The 18,941-nt window shown below is 29.7% G+C and overlaps 1 protein-coding gene and 1 long non-coding RNA gene across 3 annotated transcripts in view; one reads left to right on the top strand and one right to left on the bottom strand.

Moving 5' to 3' along the window:
* The window catches only part of LOC142326578 (uncharacterized), a 54,356-nt gene that overhangs the window by 25,216 nt on the left and 10,199 nt on the right, over positions 1 to 18,941 (bottom strand). The gene's annotated exons all lie outside the window — the stretch shown is intronic.
* LOC142326505 (oxidative stress-induced growth inhibitor 1-like) overlaps positions 15,216 to 18,941 on the top strand; it is an 85,476-nt gene continuing 81,750 nt past the window's right edge. For both annotated transcript variants that reach the window (XM_075369086.1, XM_075369112.1), the window contains exon 1: positions 15,216 to 15,523. In XM_075369086.1, coding sequence (XP_075225201.1) covers positions 15,480 to 15,523 — 44 coding nt within the window. In that variant the 5' untranslated portion in view covers positions 15,216 to 15,479. The remainder of the gene's footprint in view (positions 15,524 to 18,941) is intronic.

Below are 18,941 nucleotides of genomic sequence, written 5' to 3'. Positions count from 1 at the left end.
GTTTATCTCTCAATATCCTGATCGAGCTGTGAACACGCGACAATATTATTAGTGTATAAATACTTTATCTATAATTTCACTCTTGTGTTTTATTATGTATTGGTTCTAAGGTAGTTATTTTGTTATTGTGTTTTGATAGAAAAATCAATCATCCTTGGTCTAATAAAATTAACACTTATACAAATATGATTAATAGAGCAATCAAATACACATGTAATAAAGAAAAGTTAAATAATGAAACTAGATTCACTTTAAAACTATTTCTTGAACAACATTGTAATTACTGTAATAATAAAGTAGGTTTATATAATATGGCAGACATCTAATAAACAATAAACATTCTATTTCTAATATTAACACAGATTTAGAAATTATTAACCTTTTCAGATCATGTAGCCTTGGAACTGGTTATGTGCGGCGTCAGTTTTAAAACTCTGTTACAAAATCATTTTATATGGGATCTAAGTGGGTTATTTTTTTTTATATTCACAAAGGAATCAGTTTTATTACACAATTTGAACGACATTTATATGATGTAAAATGTTTAATTTAGACTAGAAAGAATATGACCATTTTTTTCTCAGAAATGTGTTTGTCTGTGACTTGTGTATTATAATTGCTATGAGGATTACGGATTTATTTATTATTTACAAAAATAGCTTATCTTACTAGCAACATATCGATGTATTGAAACACATAATAAATTATGATATATGGCACACAAAAAAAAAAGGAATTTGTGGTCATAAATACGTTACTTTTACTTGAGGTCTATAAATATCTTTTCGGACAAATGATATCAGTAAACATGTAACACACATCGATTTGTAATGAATAACAGTATACAGTAAAAATGGTTTTTGTCAGTCTGAATAGCCTTTTGAGTGGTGAGGATTTTTATAAAACGTAGTTTTCTGAATCTACTTTCATTTATACTAACATATGTTACTAATCTGTGATTTAAGACACGGGTTTTTATCATATTTTGCCCAATTTTCAACCGATTTGCTTGAAAGTATTATTTTTAAAATCAGTAAACTATGTTTCATAAACACAAAGCAAAAAAAAAATTTCGCTAATAAAAAACGCAGTAGAATTGCGCAAAAAAATTCTGCAATTAAATTATCGTAATTTTTGTACTGTTTCAATTTTTTTTTGTTACAGGCATAAAAATATCCAATCGTAATGGTTATTTTTTGTCGGAATCTGTTAAATCTCTTAATATACTGTAATTTTTTGAAATTTTTTTCACTAGAGGGTAGCATAAGACTATGAAGGGAGGCAATCAGATACCAACATATTTTCACGGAGCGCTAATCAACTGCGGATCATTGTGATGGGAAAAGGTTAAAGATGACATAAGATTAAATATATTAGAAAAATATTATATATATAAAAACAAACAAAATTTTAATTTGACTTACCATCAGACAGTGTTCGAGGTAAACAGTCTTATAAAAACTACAAAAGATAGCAGTACTCATGTATAATACATAGTTTTCATTATTTTAGTATTTTTATTTTAAAATTTTTATTTTGCAACAATAGAATTATTTCAATCACGACTGAGGTTGCAGGATCCTCCGAAAGTACTTTTATGAAAAATTAAATATCTCAAATGTTTTGTAATGGGTGGTTTATTTATTAGAATTAAAATGTAATTTATCAGTACAGAGGAATAATATGAATCTTAAAAAGATTAATTTCAGTAATATGTATTAAAAGTAACAAAATGCAAAATAATATTTTTTAAAAAAATACACTACACGAAAATAGATGTATATAATATTAACATTCATCTGATCTGTCTAATCCGAATTTTTCTACACTATTAGACCAGTCCGTACATTATGCTGTCCTGCATATTCAGTACACCATTATCCAAAAGGTCATTACAGTTTTTGTTGAATACAATACAGTATTGCATTTACAGCTTGTTTAGTCAGTAATAGGGCTAAACAGAAAAAACAGTATAAGATTTTCTCAGTGTATGTTTACATGCATTCATTTTTTTTACGTAAACTTTTTAAAAACAATTTCAGGAAACTTTTAACATTTTTTATTTCACTTGAACCTCCCTTACATCTAACTTCCAAAAATTGAAAATTTCTGTTCATCAAATAAAATTTCTACATGTTGAACAAAGATTTTCTCAAAAAGAATATTATGTATACTTTCTGCAGTAAAAAGATGCCCATGGATTTTGTTCATAAGAAGGAATATAAATTAAATAAAAAAAAAAAAAACTGTTTCATTGATTCTTCTGCAATAGTAATCGGGGAAGGGAAGGTTATTTAAAAAAAAGCAATAAAAACTTGCCGGTGTGATCAAATGTTATTCTTTGCTTCTGTTCTATGAATCCCTTTCTTAACTTGGAACAAGGTTTTTTCTTTAAATTCAATTTAGCTCTATTTTTTTTATAGTGAACATGGCCCCTAACAGAAATCATTAAGTGTAAAAGATCAGTTCAGCTTAATAAAAGACGTAAAAAAACAGGATGAAAGATAAATACATGGCAAAAAAGTATAAAATTTTGAGAGTACAACAATTTTGAAAAATTGTGATTAGATTATTAAAACTTTTGAAAGTGTTACAGGAGATTGGAAACTATTTAAAGCCTTACAATTTGACAAGATTGATGAAGCAGTATTGGAATGAGTAAAAATGATGAGAGAGTAAAAATGATATGAGACAAGAACATGCTGGTGATTGGGCCATTCATTAAGGATAAAGTGACTGAATATGCTGCAAATTTGGAAATTTGCAACTTCCAAGTTAGCTCTTAATGGCTTGATAAATTCAAAAAGCATCATGGCATTTAAGTGGTGAAAGTGCTTGTTTTTCCAACACACAATGGCAAAACACTTTTCAGAAAGCCATTTTAAAAGAATATGAGCTTGCCAATTTGTTTAACATGGATGAAACTGATGTTTTTTCAAGTGGTTGCCTAGTAAAACTTTTTACTTTCAAAGATAATAAATGTTTTGGAGGAAACCATAGTAAGGACCAAAAATCACGGTTGTCATTTGTGCAGACATGACCAGTAAGGAGAAATGAAAACTCCTTGTCATAGTAAAAAGTAATTAGCCACGTTGTTTCAAAGTCATGAAATTACTTGAAGGTGACTATGATTTAATAGAAAATCATGGATGACTGAAGAAATTTTTGAGAAGTGGGTAACTAACTTTGATAAACGAATGATCAAAAAAGAAGAGTGCTTCTTTTTGTGGACTATTGCCTGGCCCATTCGAGTTCAGTTGAATGAAATTTAACTAACATTAAGCTTGTTTTCTTCCTGGCTGATATGACTGCTAAATTACTACCCAAGAACAAATGGGTAATTAAAAATTTGAAAGCTCATTACCAAAAACAAATTCTCAGTTTTGCATTTGAAAATGATGAATCTACAGAAAAATGAGTAAATCTTTGATTATGTATAAGCACTTTAGCCAAAGTATGGGAGAATGATCTATTACCCACTATAATAAAAAACTGTTTTGCTAAAGCTGGTTTTGTAGAAGAAATTTCTAATGAAATTCAAGAAAAAACAGAAGATGAAGAACAAAACAAATACCAAAAATACAGAAGAAACATGGAAACAACTTGTTTAATTAGGACAAATAATTGACTGTTGAATTAAGCAATATTTACATGTGGACAAGAACTTAGTTGTGGCTGATTACCCCACCGATCAGGACATAATGGACGACTGCTTTGATCAAGATGAACTCAAAGATGATGATAATGAAGATTAATTAATTGAAAAATCATCCAGAAAACCAGTAATTGAAGCATTCCAAATTGTCCAACACAGCTTGAGATTTATTGCCAATGATCCCAAAGAAATTTCTACCTCTGATTAAAAGTGAACATATTTTAAAATGATTTTGGCAAAAGATTATATTCACAAAGACATTATTGTCCAAAAATAATTAAAAATTTTGTTTCATTTTTTGTATGTTCGTATACAAAAAATGAAATAAAGTTTTCTTTAACCCTAAATATTAGCTATACATAATTGTTTTTAGTAAGAAAATAATGAAAAATTTGCAACATGTATTTCTTCTATATATCCATTTTTTCCAGGAACCTTGAAATTTGATACATAGAGGGTCAACTTACTTCTTTTATTTATTGGTAAATTATGGATTTGCAATATTTTTCTTTATTTTTTAGAACAGTTAATATAATTAATGAAATTATAGACATATTATATAACTACATTATTTCTTATTTTAATTAAAAATTAATGTGATTTCAGTTAATATTAAAGACCATCTTGCAATTTCATTTCTTCTATCTTTTCCTCTCTGATGAACAATCTAACTCCCTTACTTATCATCGATTTTGATTGGTTCATTACTCTTTTATTTACTGCTTAAAAAATTCTCATAAGATTTTTGATTTGTTACGTAAATAAAAAAAACAGTGTAATACTGTACAAAGAGTATTTTTTTTATATTTATTCATTTATTACCTCTTCAGTATTAGAAATCACACTATTAATTTTCCAAACCAATGTTCTATTTTAACACTTCATGAAGCTAAACATTTGTAGAATGATTGTTGCTCTACAGTTAAAGTATTTTTAAAGAGGTAATGCACTAAGAGGTAAAGAGGTATTGCACTACTCCTGGTTATTGTTTCATTTTAAATATTTCAGTTTTTTAAATTTGAGAATCAAGTGCCAAGCCTGTCCAGGAAATGTCAACACTTGTGAATTCTTCACTGGGAGTGCACCTTACCTAAACACTGATGCTGGCAAACTCTTTTCTACAGATGTATTCTTCTTCATGAATGTAGTAAGAATCAATGTGCACTAGATTGCTACTGTAGCAGAAGAGAAATCATATTTCTCTGCCCATTTGGCTTTTTCATTATCATTTGTTCAGTATATGAAGGTAACTTAATCCAAATGTTGCATTTTCTTATTACTTACTGTCTTCATTACTTTGTAAGTAGCACTTTAATTAGCACAGAACATAAGGAATGTAGAAAAACATCAAATCTAATGGCTGATAACTCAAAGAAAGAGCCATTTTTAAAAACAAATACAGTTGTACATTTTTTAATCCACTGTCACAAATTAGCATTCAATTTTTTTAATATATATATACAGTTCTAAAATAGCCTAATTAAAATAAGAAAAAAAGCTGTAAAAGATTAACAAATGAAATATTTGAAATAAAGAAAATCAAAATAAAGAAAATTTTAACTGAAAGTAGTAATAAAATACAAAAGAAATGAGTTAAATTTAATATATTTATCCTCGTAAGAATTGTAGGCTAATTTTAAGATTAATGTAAAAGAAAAAACATTTTAGAATATATATACTCATTTTCACTTCTTCAATAATGAAAGATTTTGTATTAGTAAAAAATAAATAACACTCAGATTTACAAATTTATTTATAAAAGATATAAATAACTATTTACAATGGCTAAGCTTTTCAGCTAGTTCCTTTAGTTACCTTCTTCTTAACTTTGGTATCCATTTTCAAATCCAGAATCAGTCTTTTTCCTCCTTGTTTTCCCAGACTATCTTCCACTCCATTCTTATTATTTGAGACAACCCTTTTTTAAATTTTTAATCATTAGCTCTGAAGATATATTTTTCCATGCAGTCAGTATCCATTTACAGACCAAGGAGATATAGAGGTCTTTTAATTCATCCAGTGAGTGTAAATGAATGATCATAGTTTCCCATCCAAGAACAAAATTCTTTAAATCTGTCATTAAAAGGCTTATTAATACACACTTCAAAAGATTGAAGGAGAGAAGTTAACCCTCCTGGAATAATTACCAATTCAGAATTATTTTTTATATATTCTGTTAAATTTCCTTGAAAGCTTTCAAGGACAAGCACAGATTTTACCTTTCACAAGCTTTGGGTCTATGAAACCACACCAATCAACTATTCATGCATTAAATATGAGTATCCATATATCCATTTTTGGTGGATCAAACGATTATCCCCTCTAGGAAATTTTTTTAGGCAAAGTATTTTGCTTGCAAATAGCAAAAGATGTAAGTTTTGTTCTGTCTGGTAAAATGGCAAGCACGTCTTTGTTTTTCACAACCATCAGTTCGAATAGGAACATTTCTTTTGTCAATCAAACTTATAGTTGAATTCTGTGGCATTTCAAAGTATTCAGGCATTTGATCAGCTTACTTGTTTGTGATAGTTTGAAATTGAATTTTTTGTGTAAGCCAATAACATATCGCTGAAATTCAATAAGTTTTTCTTCATATGCTTCTGGCAATTGTTGACAATAGTGTTTGTCAAAGATGACAAATACTTGTGTGGCTTCTTATAGTCAAACCAGATATGCACATATATTTTTGAAATCAACCTCTGCTAGCTGTAAAATTTTCAATGTTAACTGTTAAAGTTATGCATTTCAAATTTATAATGCATATTTCTGTAAAAACTGCAGAACGCTTTTCCCTTTTTTCTTTAACAAACAGAGATTACACCTAACATTGCTCTAATATGGGGAATTTTCCAGATTTCAGTCCACAAAACAATCATCTTTTTGAAGAAGTACAAGCAATAATTTTTTTTTCTTTCGCCAATCTCAAATACATGATTCATTGATGTCACATTTTTTTTGGCTGCTCAGTTACCAATAATTTCAGCTTCTGACAAAATTTAATTTTTTGGCAATAGTAAATGAATGAAGTTTTTTTTGTTTGAAAACATAACTTTTAAACAAACCATTTATTTAAAAAAAAAGAAGAGGATTGTGATGTGACACATATACAATTTTGAAATCAACTTGAGTACTGAAAGGTATATGAAAAGCATGAAGGAATTTCACTTGAAATGAAATACTAAAAACTGCAGCATATTATATTTCCAGAAACTCATTTCATTCTACGTATGAAATAGTAATAGAGACATAACAGTATTAACCTTTGTGGCAGAGGCAAATGTTATAATAAAATTCATCTTTTTTACTTGTACCTGTTTTTCTGTAACCTTTCATAGTCAGTTATATATGCATTACTGGCTAATAAAAAAATAATCAAATATAATACATCATTCATGCAGTAATTATTCTAATCAGATCTGCACCTTAAAATTTTAAACATGAAATATAATGCAGGGTTTTTATGCAGATAAATGCAGTAATAAATAATGGCAAAAATTAAGTTTGTACAAACACCTATATAAATGGTAGATATGAATGAATAATAATGGTAACATGACATGAGTGAATGTAGACATGTTAACAAAGAAAAAACTGAGGAATATTAATTTTAAAAAAAGCAAGATTATAATATAAAACATTCTAGTTTAACTAAATAATCACTCATTTAATTTTAAAGTTGAGAATAAATAGAGAATTAAAATTTGACCAACAAATAACAAGCACCAATAATTTCAATTGTGCATTGACGAAATAGGTAAAAATATTTGGCCTCAAAATCGCTTTTTTATCATAAGATTAAAACTAAAGTAGATATGTACATTACAGAAACACTATTCTGTGTCCAGAATTGCAGAAGGTGATCACTAGCTATATTTTTTTTTGAGTGTTAGGGTGTAATTTTTTATCTATATAATATCCCTGTCCAAAATCTGGAACTTCATATTAGGAGATTTAAGAGTTTAATATTTTCTGAGTGACGGGGAGTCAACCCAACACTATTTTCTTGAGAAGCTTGGAATATTTTAAAAAGATTAGTCTGTGAAAATATTTGTTGAGCATTAATAAGTCCAGATGTTGTAAGGGTCTATTATAGGAATTCACCGGGAGATCACCACCTACTAGAATCCAAGGAAATTGTCATACTTCAGCTAAAATTAATTTTAGCTGAAATAACCTACTGGGTTTGTCTAGTGGTTAACTCATCACAAATCAGCTGATTTCCAAGTCAAGAGTTCTAAGGTTCAAATCCTAATAAAGGCAGTTTACTTTTATATGGATTTGAATACTAGATCATGGATACTGGTGTTCTTTGATGGATGGGTTTCAATTAACTACACATCTCAGGAATGGTCGACCTGAGACTACAAGACTGCACTTCATTCACATTCATATACGTCTTTATCTGAAGTGTACCTTATAGTGGTTCTGGAGGCTAAACAGTAAAAGAGAGAGCTAAAATTAATTTGGAAAATTATCAGAGAATATGGCAGTTATTCTTCTATTTTAGAACAAATATTAAAGAAGTTTTTTTTTTCAAATCTAAAGATTAATAAAATTTCAGAAGCGTACTGAGCTCAAAGATTTTTTTCAACAGTAGTGATAGAATTTCTAATATAATTAACCTATGTTTACAAGGGGAAGAAGCCCCAATAGAATGGAAATTGAGCTATGTAAAGTTCCATATTACAATAAAAAGTAATTGTAATTAATCCTTCAAATTACAAGGTCTTTGTGTTCTGAACTTATTTGTTAGACTGTACTGATGCATTTTAAAGTAGAGAAAAATATAATGTTGCTGAGATCCATAGTGGATTTTGCCCAGAGTGCTACTACAGCCAAGTGTGGCAATCCAACAGTCTCTACCAACTCTCATGAGCAGGAGGAATAAATAGCTGCCTGTACCAACTGACATAGCTATAATGATCATTTATCATGAACTGTTTGGTTTTACTAGCTTCATGTTAAGTCTATATATGTTAAAAAAGAATAGAGAATAGGTCTGATGTAACTAGACAGGAACTGGTTCCCAATTACAATAGAATGAGAATTGAGTAGTCTGAAAGAACTGGAACATATCACACAAAAAAATAAAATTTTTAAAAAACATGCAGTGAATATGTTTTAATTAAGGTTGAATGTACACAATAATTTACTACTTCATATATGTTATAAATTAAATAAAAAGTATTTATATGTACATTCTATAAGTTAAACAGTTAAATTATAATGAACATATTTTCTGTGCCTAAAATACAAGAAAACAACATAAAATGAAAGAATATGTAAAATAATTAAAAATAAAATTTGTATTTCCTTATATTTCTGACCCATTAGTTGCTTCAATTTAAGGTGCTAAAACACCTCAAAAAATAAAGAAAATTATAAATATTAGTAGGTTAAATTATTCATTAAGAAATGATTTATAAAAAAGCTCTGATGTAAATTTTTCGTAAAATAAATAGAAAAAAGTTATTACGCTTTAAAAGCATTCATCCCTTAATTTTAGATTTATTTTTGTTTACAACTTTTTTATTATAAAAGTTACAACAAAAAGTTATTAATAAAGTTTTAGATGATATTATCTTCTAAAAGTCTCTTTACAAAATTTTTGTGGGAGATATAGTTTTCAAGATAAACGAAAAAACTGATCAAACCCTTATTTTCAAGATGGGGGCACCCCTCACTGCGAAAACTCAAATTTATATTCAGGTTTGACCCTTTTACATGATAAAAAAAAATTGTTGTCTACCCAAAATGCATGTTTCGATGTCAGATTTACTCCATTATAACCTTATTTTATGCTTTAATCAATCTGTTAACACCGTTTGAAAAATATTTATCTGCATTCTAGGGTTCAATGTTAGTTTTCCTTTATTTATTTTAACATCCTACTTGTTTCAAATCTATCATTTAAATAATGGATACAAAAAATGAAGTTTTGTTTACATAGAATAGCTGAATTTTCTAAAATGAATCATTATGTACGTTGCATGTGAAGTAGGAATTCCCTTGCCACAATAAATATTTTTTTCAATCGTGTTGATATAAACTTAATTTTAATTTTCTCTGAGATTATCTTTGAAAATTTTGTGTAATTTCAACTATTTTTTATTTGGTGTTGGATCTTAGGAAAGTTGTTCCCTTGAAATGGTACAAAATGCACTGTTGGATGGTATTTTTTTATGACCAGAAATAGATAGCTTAACAAGATTTACTCTGAAATGTCCTGATGATAACAAGAAACAAATGTATCAATTATTGTACAAGTAAAAAAAATAAATTCCTTTCATCCTCACTATCTTTCAAACATACACACTTAAATAAACATACTATTAAACACAAATTTAAATTCAGGTTTGACCCTTTTACATGATGGAAAAAAAATCACTGCCTATCCGAAACACACAGTTGGCCTTTATTTAGTGCCAGATTTACTGTACTGTATTGCGAAGAAATACTACGTTAAAAACTAACAAAAGTCCAACAATGAAAAAGCTTATTCTTCAAAACTACATTTTATAAAAAAAAAGAACCAGTATTAAGACTGTATGTCATTAGCCAGATAGAAATTTGTATTGTATGAAAAATGGAATGCCTAACCAGGATTTGAACCCAGGACCTCCAGATGAAAGGCCAAGATGGTACCACTGAATTAAATTTTTAATGAATCATCTATTTTCTTTTTCGTTTTTCCTCAATTTCTGAATGATTTTGTAAAGATTTTCCAGTGATTCTACATAAATTTATCTTTAATTAATTATCCATATTTTCATTTAGGCAATAGCCCTAATAATCTACCTATATATATATATAAAAATGGAAGTATGTTCCAGCATATCTCTAAAATGCCTGCGGCAATTTCAACCAAACTTGATGCATATATGACTTACTATCGGGGAAAAATGCCGTGGGGGTAAGACACCCCTACGGTTGGGGATGACATGTAAAAAAATCAAAAACAACCGATATTAGTGTTGAATCCATAGTTTTCAGGGTTGCTAGGCTGACTGGTGACAGTCTCAATGACATTTAAGTCCTAGTTTAGTCAAATAGAACACTGTAGAACCTTCTAGAAGGTTTCTCACATGCACGACTTCATGTTGCTTGTTCAAGGATGAGTTCACCCAAGAATTTATTTACAGTTTGTTTATTTATTAATTATTATGTATATTATTTATTTACTTGCTCCTGGAGGGGAAACAAAAATGTTGTTTTAATCAAGTTTTGTGTTATTTTAATATTATAGTGAATTTGTACACTATCTTATACTTTAAAAATATGTAATAAAATTACCTTGATTTTAGACTATAGTTAGATTTGATTACTTTTCTTGTTTAATAGAAGATTAGATAGAATAAATTAATATCTGGGCAACACCGGGTAATCAGCTAGTGTATTATATAATAGACAAATTAACTTAAATTGTTACTACTTCAATGATTATTTCTTAAACATGTTACATTTTTTGACATTTGTAATTATTTTTCATTCATAATTTTGTTGTGAAGAGAGATGTTTGTATGTAGTTTGCTGTTAAAAGTAAAATTAGATTTAAGATGGTTTAGTTACCTTTACTGAGTAGTCAAGGGACAAATATTACAGAAGAAAACTGGAGTTCAAGGGACGCTACAGAAACAAAGGAATGGATTCAGTCAAGAAGGAAGTGACCTTGAAAGTGGTAAAAGGAAACATGAAAATGTATTGCTTATGGTCCAATAAACAAGCTGCCTTTCATGGCAGAAAGGGATACGTTAATTTCTTTTTCCTTTATTACATATAACCTAATTGAAGTACTTTGACACCAGTCAAAGTTTTTTCTCTGAGAATAATTATGTAAATTATACAGCCAATCATGCATAGAGAGCTGAGTAGATTCATTCTTCAGTGGGCTTGGCATACTGGATGAAATTGTATATTCCACCTTCATGAAGAGCAAGAAACCACTTCAGTTCTTACTTTCTCAATCAATTTTAAATTGGCTAGCTGTTGCTATTTTTAGGGTTGGGCTATTTTATTTCAGAGTAATTCAAGTGCCATTACCTACTATTACAATTATGACACTTAAAACTCACCCACATATACAGGATTTGTAGAAAAGAATATTGGGTTTTTAAAACTATTTAATTTCTCTATATTTTAACATACATTAAAGAATCACAAAAAATGAAAGAGTAACCAGTACAATTTGTCCCGCAAGTGTTCAATATGACGGACATTTCGTCACGCGGCACACATCCAACCGATGTAGGAGAGTTTTACACTACGAGGCTCGGCTGATAATTTTGCACAGTAGCGTGCTACACGGAGACAAAAGGTACTATCAAGTTGGGCGTGGCAGCACATGGTAGATAAATTCCCCCTCTATAAATCTGCGACAACGCGTTGAAATCCATTTACCGGTTTGTTTTCAGTAGCAGTTAAAATGGAGTCGAGTACCGCCAATATGTCAACAGGTTAAAACAGCGCGCAGTGATCGAATTTTTAATCAGAAAATGTGAATCCTACGAATATTTTTCATCGTTTAAAAGCGGTTTACGGTAGTGACTCTGTTGATAGGAGTACTGTGAATAGGTGGACGTTGAAATTTCGCGAATGTGAAGCTGGTAAAGTGACAATTGAGGAGGCACCTCGCAGCGGAAGACCAGTTTCTGTGACTAACGAGAAACATCGAAAGGAGGTCTTCGATTTACTTCAAAGTGACTGGCAAATCACCCAGCAACGCATCGCTGTTCAGTAAGGCATATCTAAAGAACGAGTAGGCCATACTATCGAGCAATTGGATTACCGTAAATTTTGTGCACGATGGGTACCATCTGGTAACCCACCGGGTTGGTCTAGTGGTGAACGCGTCTTCCCAAATCAGCTGATTTGGAAGTCGAGAGTTCCAGCGTTCAAGTCCTAGTAAAGCCAGCTATTTTTACACGGACTTGAATACTAGGTCGTGGATACCGGTGTTCTTTGGTGGTTGGGTTTCAATTAACCACACATCTCAGGTATGGTCGAACTGAGAATGTACAAGACTACACTTCCTTCACACTCATACATATCATCCTCATTCATCCTCTGAAGAATTATCTAAACGGTAGTTACCGGAGGCTAAACAGGAAAAAAGAAGGGTACCATCTGGTAAAAAAAATTAACTCTGTGATGGCTCTTCGCAAGCTGAAGTTTGAGCTTATTCCGCATCCGCCATACTCTCTGGATTTGTCTCCGTGCAACTCTACTTCTTCCCTCATCTCAAGAGAGATCTCAAAGATAATCATTACACCACCGACGATTAGGCAAAGGAAGCGCTGGCCATTTGGATCCGAGAAAGACCGCTAAAATGTTTCAGTAACGGAATGCAAAAACTTGTGACAAGTTGGAAAACGTGAATCGGTGTAAACCGGGATTATACTTAAAAATTAATACTGCACTTTGTAGCTAAGGTATTATACTCTTATTAATTTTTTATTTCATTCCAATATCTGTTTTCATTCCCATGCTACGCATATACGTGCAAAATTTATCAGCCGAGCTTCGTATTACCAGCATCTCTGGAATAATGGAAGCGGCAGTTGCTTTAGTCTTCTTCCTCAAACGAGTAGATCAGTAAGCAGCGGAAACACATACACAACATACTTTATAAAACCTCAGAGGAAAAAATCACAAAGTAAACAAGCTCTTTCGTCGGGTCTATACCGACCGATCCAGCGGTTGGGGAATACGTTATTCAACCGATCCCGAATAGAAATTTGCGACTGAGAAGGCGCACTATCTTGTCAAATAAAATTCTCTGGTCCATCTTGGAGTTCACGAAAACGCCATGTATGCGCCATATTCTTAATTATTTCCTTAAAACTGATGCCAAAAAATTTCATGTACTATGATTGATCATGTTAATCACACACAGACACAGATTTTTACGTCTAGATTAACAGCTTTCTACAAAAAAGAATTGAAAAAAAATTAATTGTATTAATATTTAGTTTAATGTTTATAAACTTTATAATTTATTTTATTTTTCTATTTATTACATTTCTATAGTATTGAGTTCAAGATTAAAAACAACATAGTAAATACAAAAAGGAATTAGAGATGTACTACTTTATTCCTTCCAGAAAATCAAACTAAACTTCGTAAAGGCTTCTCATAAAATATTTTGTTTGTTTCTGTACAATATCATATTTTTTAATTCTATGTAGAATTTGAGTAATAATCAGACCATTTACTTCCATAAAATTTACCAAAAAACAACCTAGAAATTAAACCTCTAATCAATTAAATACTACCAGAATTCGTAAAAAAGAATGTTTCAGTATCCTGTAATTATGTTAAGTTAATACGATCAAGGTAGCAAGCTATTTTCAATAGATAATCTTAAGATATAGGTAAATTATAGTAAAAATCTTTAGAGTTATCACCAGCAGTGAAAAATTATTATTAATTAATAATTAATATTATTTTTGTATGCAAGATATAAGATTAAAAAGAATGTTGACCTTAACTGGTATACACTTTGTTTTGTTTTATTATTAAATCTGAACGTAATAATGAAACACGTAAATATTTTATCAGTTATTTGAGATAAGTGAGAAAACCTACTCATTTAACATTTTAATTTCACAACAGATAGGCTTTCTCTTTGTTGGATTATTTTTATGGAAAATGCCATCAATATTTACAAAAATACATTTATTTGGTGTTAGCGTATTTGTGTTCAATATAAAAACCATTTACTCTCATTAATTGTATAAAGTATGTGTGCCTACCTCACTTCTAGGAAAAATCACTAGATTATGTAAAAAATATTGGCCAGATTTCAGTGTAATTAAAAAAATTAAACCAGCAACAAAAATACACAATTATAATTTGTAGTTAGCGCGATTAATTTAGAGAATATGCAGGTTTATAAGCAGTTAAAAATGTGCAGTTTAAGCATGTGTAACAAAGCAGTTTAGAAATGTGTAACAAAAAGTTGCCGAGTACTGAACAGGGTTTGTGTAAAAAAAGAAATAACCTCCAGTACTATGGAAAGTTACTGCAACCTAATCATTTATATGAAAAAAAACAAAAGGGCTCATTTTAACACTATCATGATTTTTTTTTACTCAGCCTGGTTAGCTGGCACAAAAACATACCATACCGGTGTGCAAAATGACTAATACCGGCTTTCATCTTATTGTCGCTTGATCCACTACTACGTGGATTTACGTATTTACGATAATCTTTTCGAATTAAGAAAAACCGTTTTTTATTGATCACATGAACTACATTGTGTGTCTTTAATAAACAACAAAATCTAATTGTGAGGTAATTATTTGGACCGTTTAAAAATTCAATTATCTATTCACAAAAAAGTTTCTTCCTGATAACGTTAGTCTACTAAATTTGTTAGTTTCGATTATTGGTTAAATTATCTTGCTTTCTTTAACCACTAAATTAATTGGATAAACCTATGTTTATCACTTTCCAGTTAACTTTTAACACAGGTTGAGTAATGTTATTTTAAATACGATGTTCTACGTCTGCAAGATTGGTATAACTTATCAACCATGCTAATTTCACGAATTGGTATGTAACGATAGTATCTGATCGGTCGGTGTTACTGATACTATGATATGTATTTGTGTATTTACTGATATGATCGTATTTTAGAATGTAGTGTAAAGAAAAAAAACGATACTGTACTTCTTTTCGTAGTATAAGCTACAATTAATATCGGTTTTTTAGTGATAATATCGTTGCGGCTTTTGTTACTGAATTATTGTGTCTTGGTCTCATCTAATTAAATTTTAGTGTCATTTTTTATTTGGAATAACTGCAAGATTATAAATTTATATGAATGTGTATTTTACGTTTGACCAGAAAACTTTTATTCTGTGACAGGTAAGTCGATGTGTCTCACATAACCTATAAGTTAATTGATTTTCTGCTGTAAATACTTATTTTGGTAGTAGTACAATTTTGCACTAGTTCATTTGGTTTGCTATTATATGTTGATGTGTAGTTTTATGGACTCAAATTTCGTTCATTACTTCTATGTGATTGATAACACTTATTATAAACAAACGTACAACTCTGCTAAATTTTGTACAGTTTTTCACAAAACTAATTTTTGGTTGGCACATTTTTTTGATATTATAATTTATCCAATGTAGCATGATGATTTACAAGTTTCTACTAAACATAGTCATATAATTAAGCAATTTCTGAAAAATTGAGAATAATGCTGTTAATTAATGACCACATAATTTTTTTTGTAATGTTTATATAATTTTAATCAATTTTTCCAGGGGCGTGTGGAAATTGTAAGCGAATCGTGATTAGAATGTAAATATAATGATTAATTTGCGTAGATATGGTTTTAGTAATAATTGTGAAGTGAATGGGTTACAACTGCATCCGAGCTTGTAGAGGTGTGTAATAAATTATGTATAAACATTGATGTGTGAGGAACAGGTCTCTTGAACGAACTTTCGTGACAGCAATAGCTAATGACTAACACGGTTTGTAAATGATAACATAAGCAATATTTCAAACATATGTGTCTGTGTCTAGCGAGTTGTTAATTTGCGTCCCTGCATTTTGCGATTACGTACTAGGCCGATCTAACAACTTTCTTTTGGGTTTATTTTGTAGTAAAATCGGCCTATATAAAAAATAGAGTTTATTGTTATCAAAATAAAAATATTTTTATTATTTCTCGTCATCTAGGATATTTCAAAAGTATAAAAATGAGAAGCTAGATTATTTATTTTTTATTTATTTCTGTCATTATAACGTATATATTTTCTAAAATTCTATGTGCGTGCTTGTTTTCGATCCACATCTCTATTAAATCACAACAGTAGTAATTTTTTTCAGTGTAAAACTTTCTAATTATAAATTTTTTGTTTTAATTGTCAGAAAACGTTTTTTTTAGCAGTCAATTTTCTCCCAGTTTGGCTTTTTCATTTCACCCGGTAAACTTTTATTTTAAGATGACCCGAAATATACTGTAATGTGATTATTTATGTTTTATTCTTTATTCTACATCAGTGTGACTTATTGAAAGTAGTTAAATATTTTTGTACTTAACCTCATAACTTAACAACTTAGTATTAAATACACGTTTTTAAATCTTAATAAAAGTAAAAATGTAACATACGATCATATAAATATTATACCTTATTCATATTACAGAGAAACTTAACGTAATTTTGTCAGATGAACATGAGATAGTACAGCGAAGACCGCATGGTATTTACTATGAAGTGTACGTTAATTTAAACGATGGATAAAACCCTGTTTTCAAGGGTTGAGTTAAATATTTTTTTTTGTTCGTACTGTAACTTACAGGAAGTAGTTTTATGTAGTTACAAACTCGTAAGCCCAAATCTCTATCTGTCATTGTATATACTCTTTTTTATCATTTTTCTGTTGCCAGCAGTGATACGGGTTGATGATACGACTCGTGTCGTTTATTAAATCAATAGGAAAGAAGCAGATTGGTGTGGTCGCATACTACAAAAAAAAAAAAAAAATATATATATATATATATATATATATATATATATATATATGTATCAAAATTATGATAGCGGATGGTACGTTATAACTAAAAAAAAAAATCTCTTCAAGCATGTATGGAATGTACGTATGCCTATGTCGCACTGCTTTTCGCTAAATATATTGGGATTGGATAAACTGATTTTAATTAAAACCTGATCAGTAGGTGTCTACATATGAGGCATTTATAGTGATATAATTTATTTTCACATTACAGCATCGTTGTAAAGATAAAAGTTTTCAAAAATTCATCCATCCTCATGGAAATTTATCATTCAGTATATCTAATTTTTTCACATTTATCTCTCAGAAATTCAAAATTTTACATTACAATGAAATTATAATAATTTAAAACAAATTTTATTTCAGATCATCGTTATTAAAGACAAATTTAAAATATGATATTTTTAATTAAACGCTACAAATTGAGAATAATGGTCGGTAGGCATATATAACTACATTGAATAACCCGACCTTTAAATAATTTTTCAAATGAAAGTAGCTGTTAGGGAAAATCTAGAGGACGTTTGAGAAATCAGTTTTCGAAATGCAACTTCCGTTTCTCAGTACGGAAAAGTATTGCGACTACGTTGCCAGCTTTTTTACATTCTTGTGCATTTTGAATTAAAGCGTGTGAACAAATTTTTTTTTTATACATATCTTTATTTCGTAGAAAACGTTCCTCTACTGATTTAGTAATATCAATAGAAAAGGGTTTTTAAAGAGAAATTGTTTGGTTTCGTGAAAACATTTAAAAATATTTTTTATTCGTTAATACATATATATTACAGCATAATGTCCGTAGCTATTTATTCTGACAGTAAACATTTTTCACGCGAATCTTTTACACAGAAAGTAAAATATTAAAATTCTCAAATTGCAGGGAACCTTATCTCACGATCGATAATAATTAATGTCGTTGCTTTTAATATTTCTGTTCTTGTATTTGTGAAGAAGCGTGGTTTTAGAGAATGGGGTTTTCCTACGCACGGCGGTTTTTACTTTTCTGGCTCATAGCTCTACAAGAACTACGCAAGTAGGAAAGTATGGTAATCAGTCAAAAATGGGGAATGGGATCTTTCATTTCTCGACGTTTCATGACTCGGGGATCCCAAAAAACAAAAAAGTAATTGGGGGATAATGTTCGTTTGTTTTAGCTGTGTTCGAAGCTTAATAACTCTTGACTGGATGAACCGATTTTGAGGAAATTCGGTACAGAGACTCGTGTACGAGTATATGGGGCAATTTGTTGGTATAAGTTTGGGATCAAATTTTCAGGAATGGGATAGATAGTTTCTTTAGGGCCAATTTCTTTACATTTTACAAACAGAACCCCATTTCTTAATACATGCGGACATGCTTATCTTAACCTGAGAATTTTGCACCCAAATTCACCCCTTTTTCAAAAATCGAAAAAGCTATCTTTTCATTTATTACATATTTTTTAACGAATTTTTTTGTCTTCCTAAACATAGTAGTAACCAAAAATATAGATTTCTGGCCCAAAAAGATATTTTGGGAGCAATATTGGGGTTTGGGGAGCCGATCAAAGTTTAAAAATATAGGTCTTTTGGAAGAATTTTTTGTTTATTTAAACCTTTAATAATAATAATATTACTATAAAATTTCATCGTCATCGCCCTCCCATCAAAAAAAGACTTAGGTAATATTTTATTGGATTTTTCTTTTTAGTTTCTTGTACACTTTATTATTTTTATTTTTTTTTTCCCCATTTAAAATTGTAAATGTAGACAAA

The sequence above is a fragment of the Lycorma delicatula genome, chromosome 1 (assembly GCF_047948215.1).
Source record: "Lycorma delicatula isolate Av1 chromosome 1, ASM4794821v1, whole genome shotgun sequence".
Taxonomy (NCBI): domain Eukaryota; kingdom Metazoa; phylum Arthropoda; class Insecta; order Hemiptera; family Fulgoridae; genus Lycorma; species Lycorma delicatula.
The sequence above is the reverse complement of the archived record's forward strand: the minus strand, read 5'-3'. Positions and strand labels throughout refer to the sequence as shown.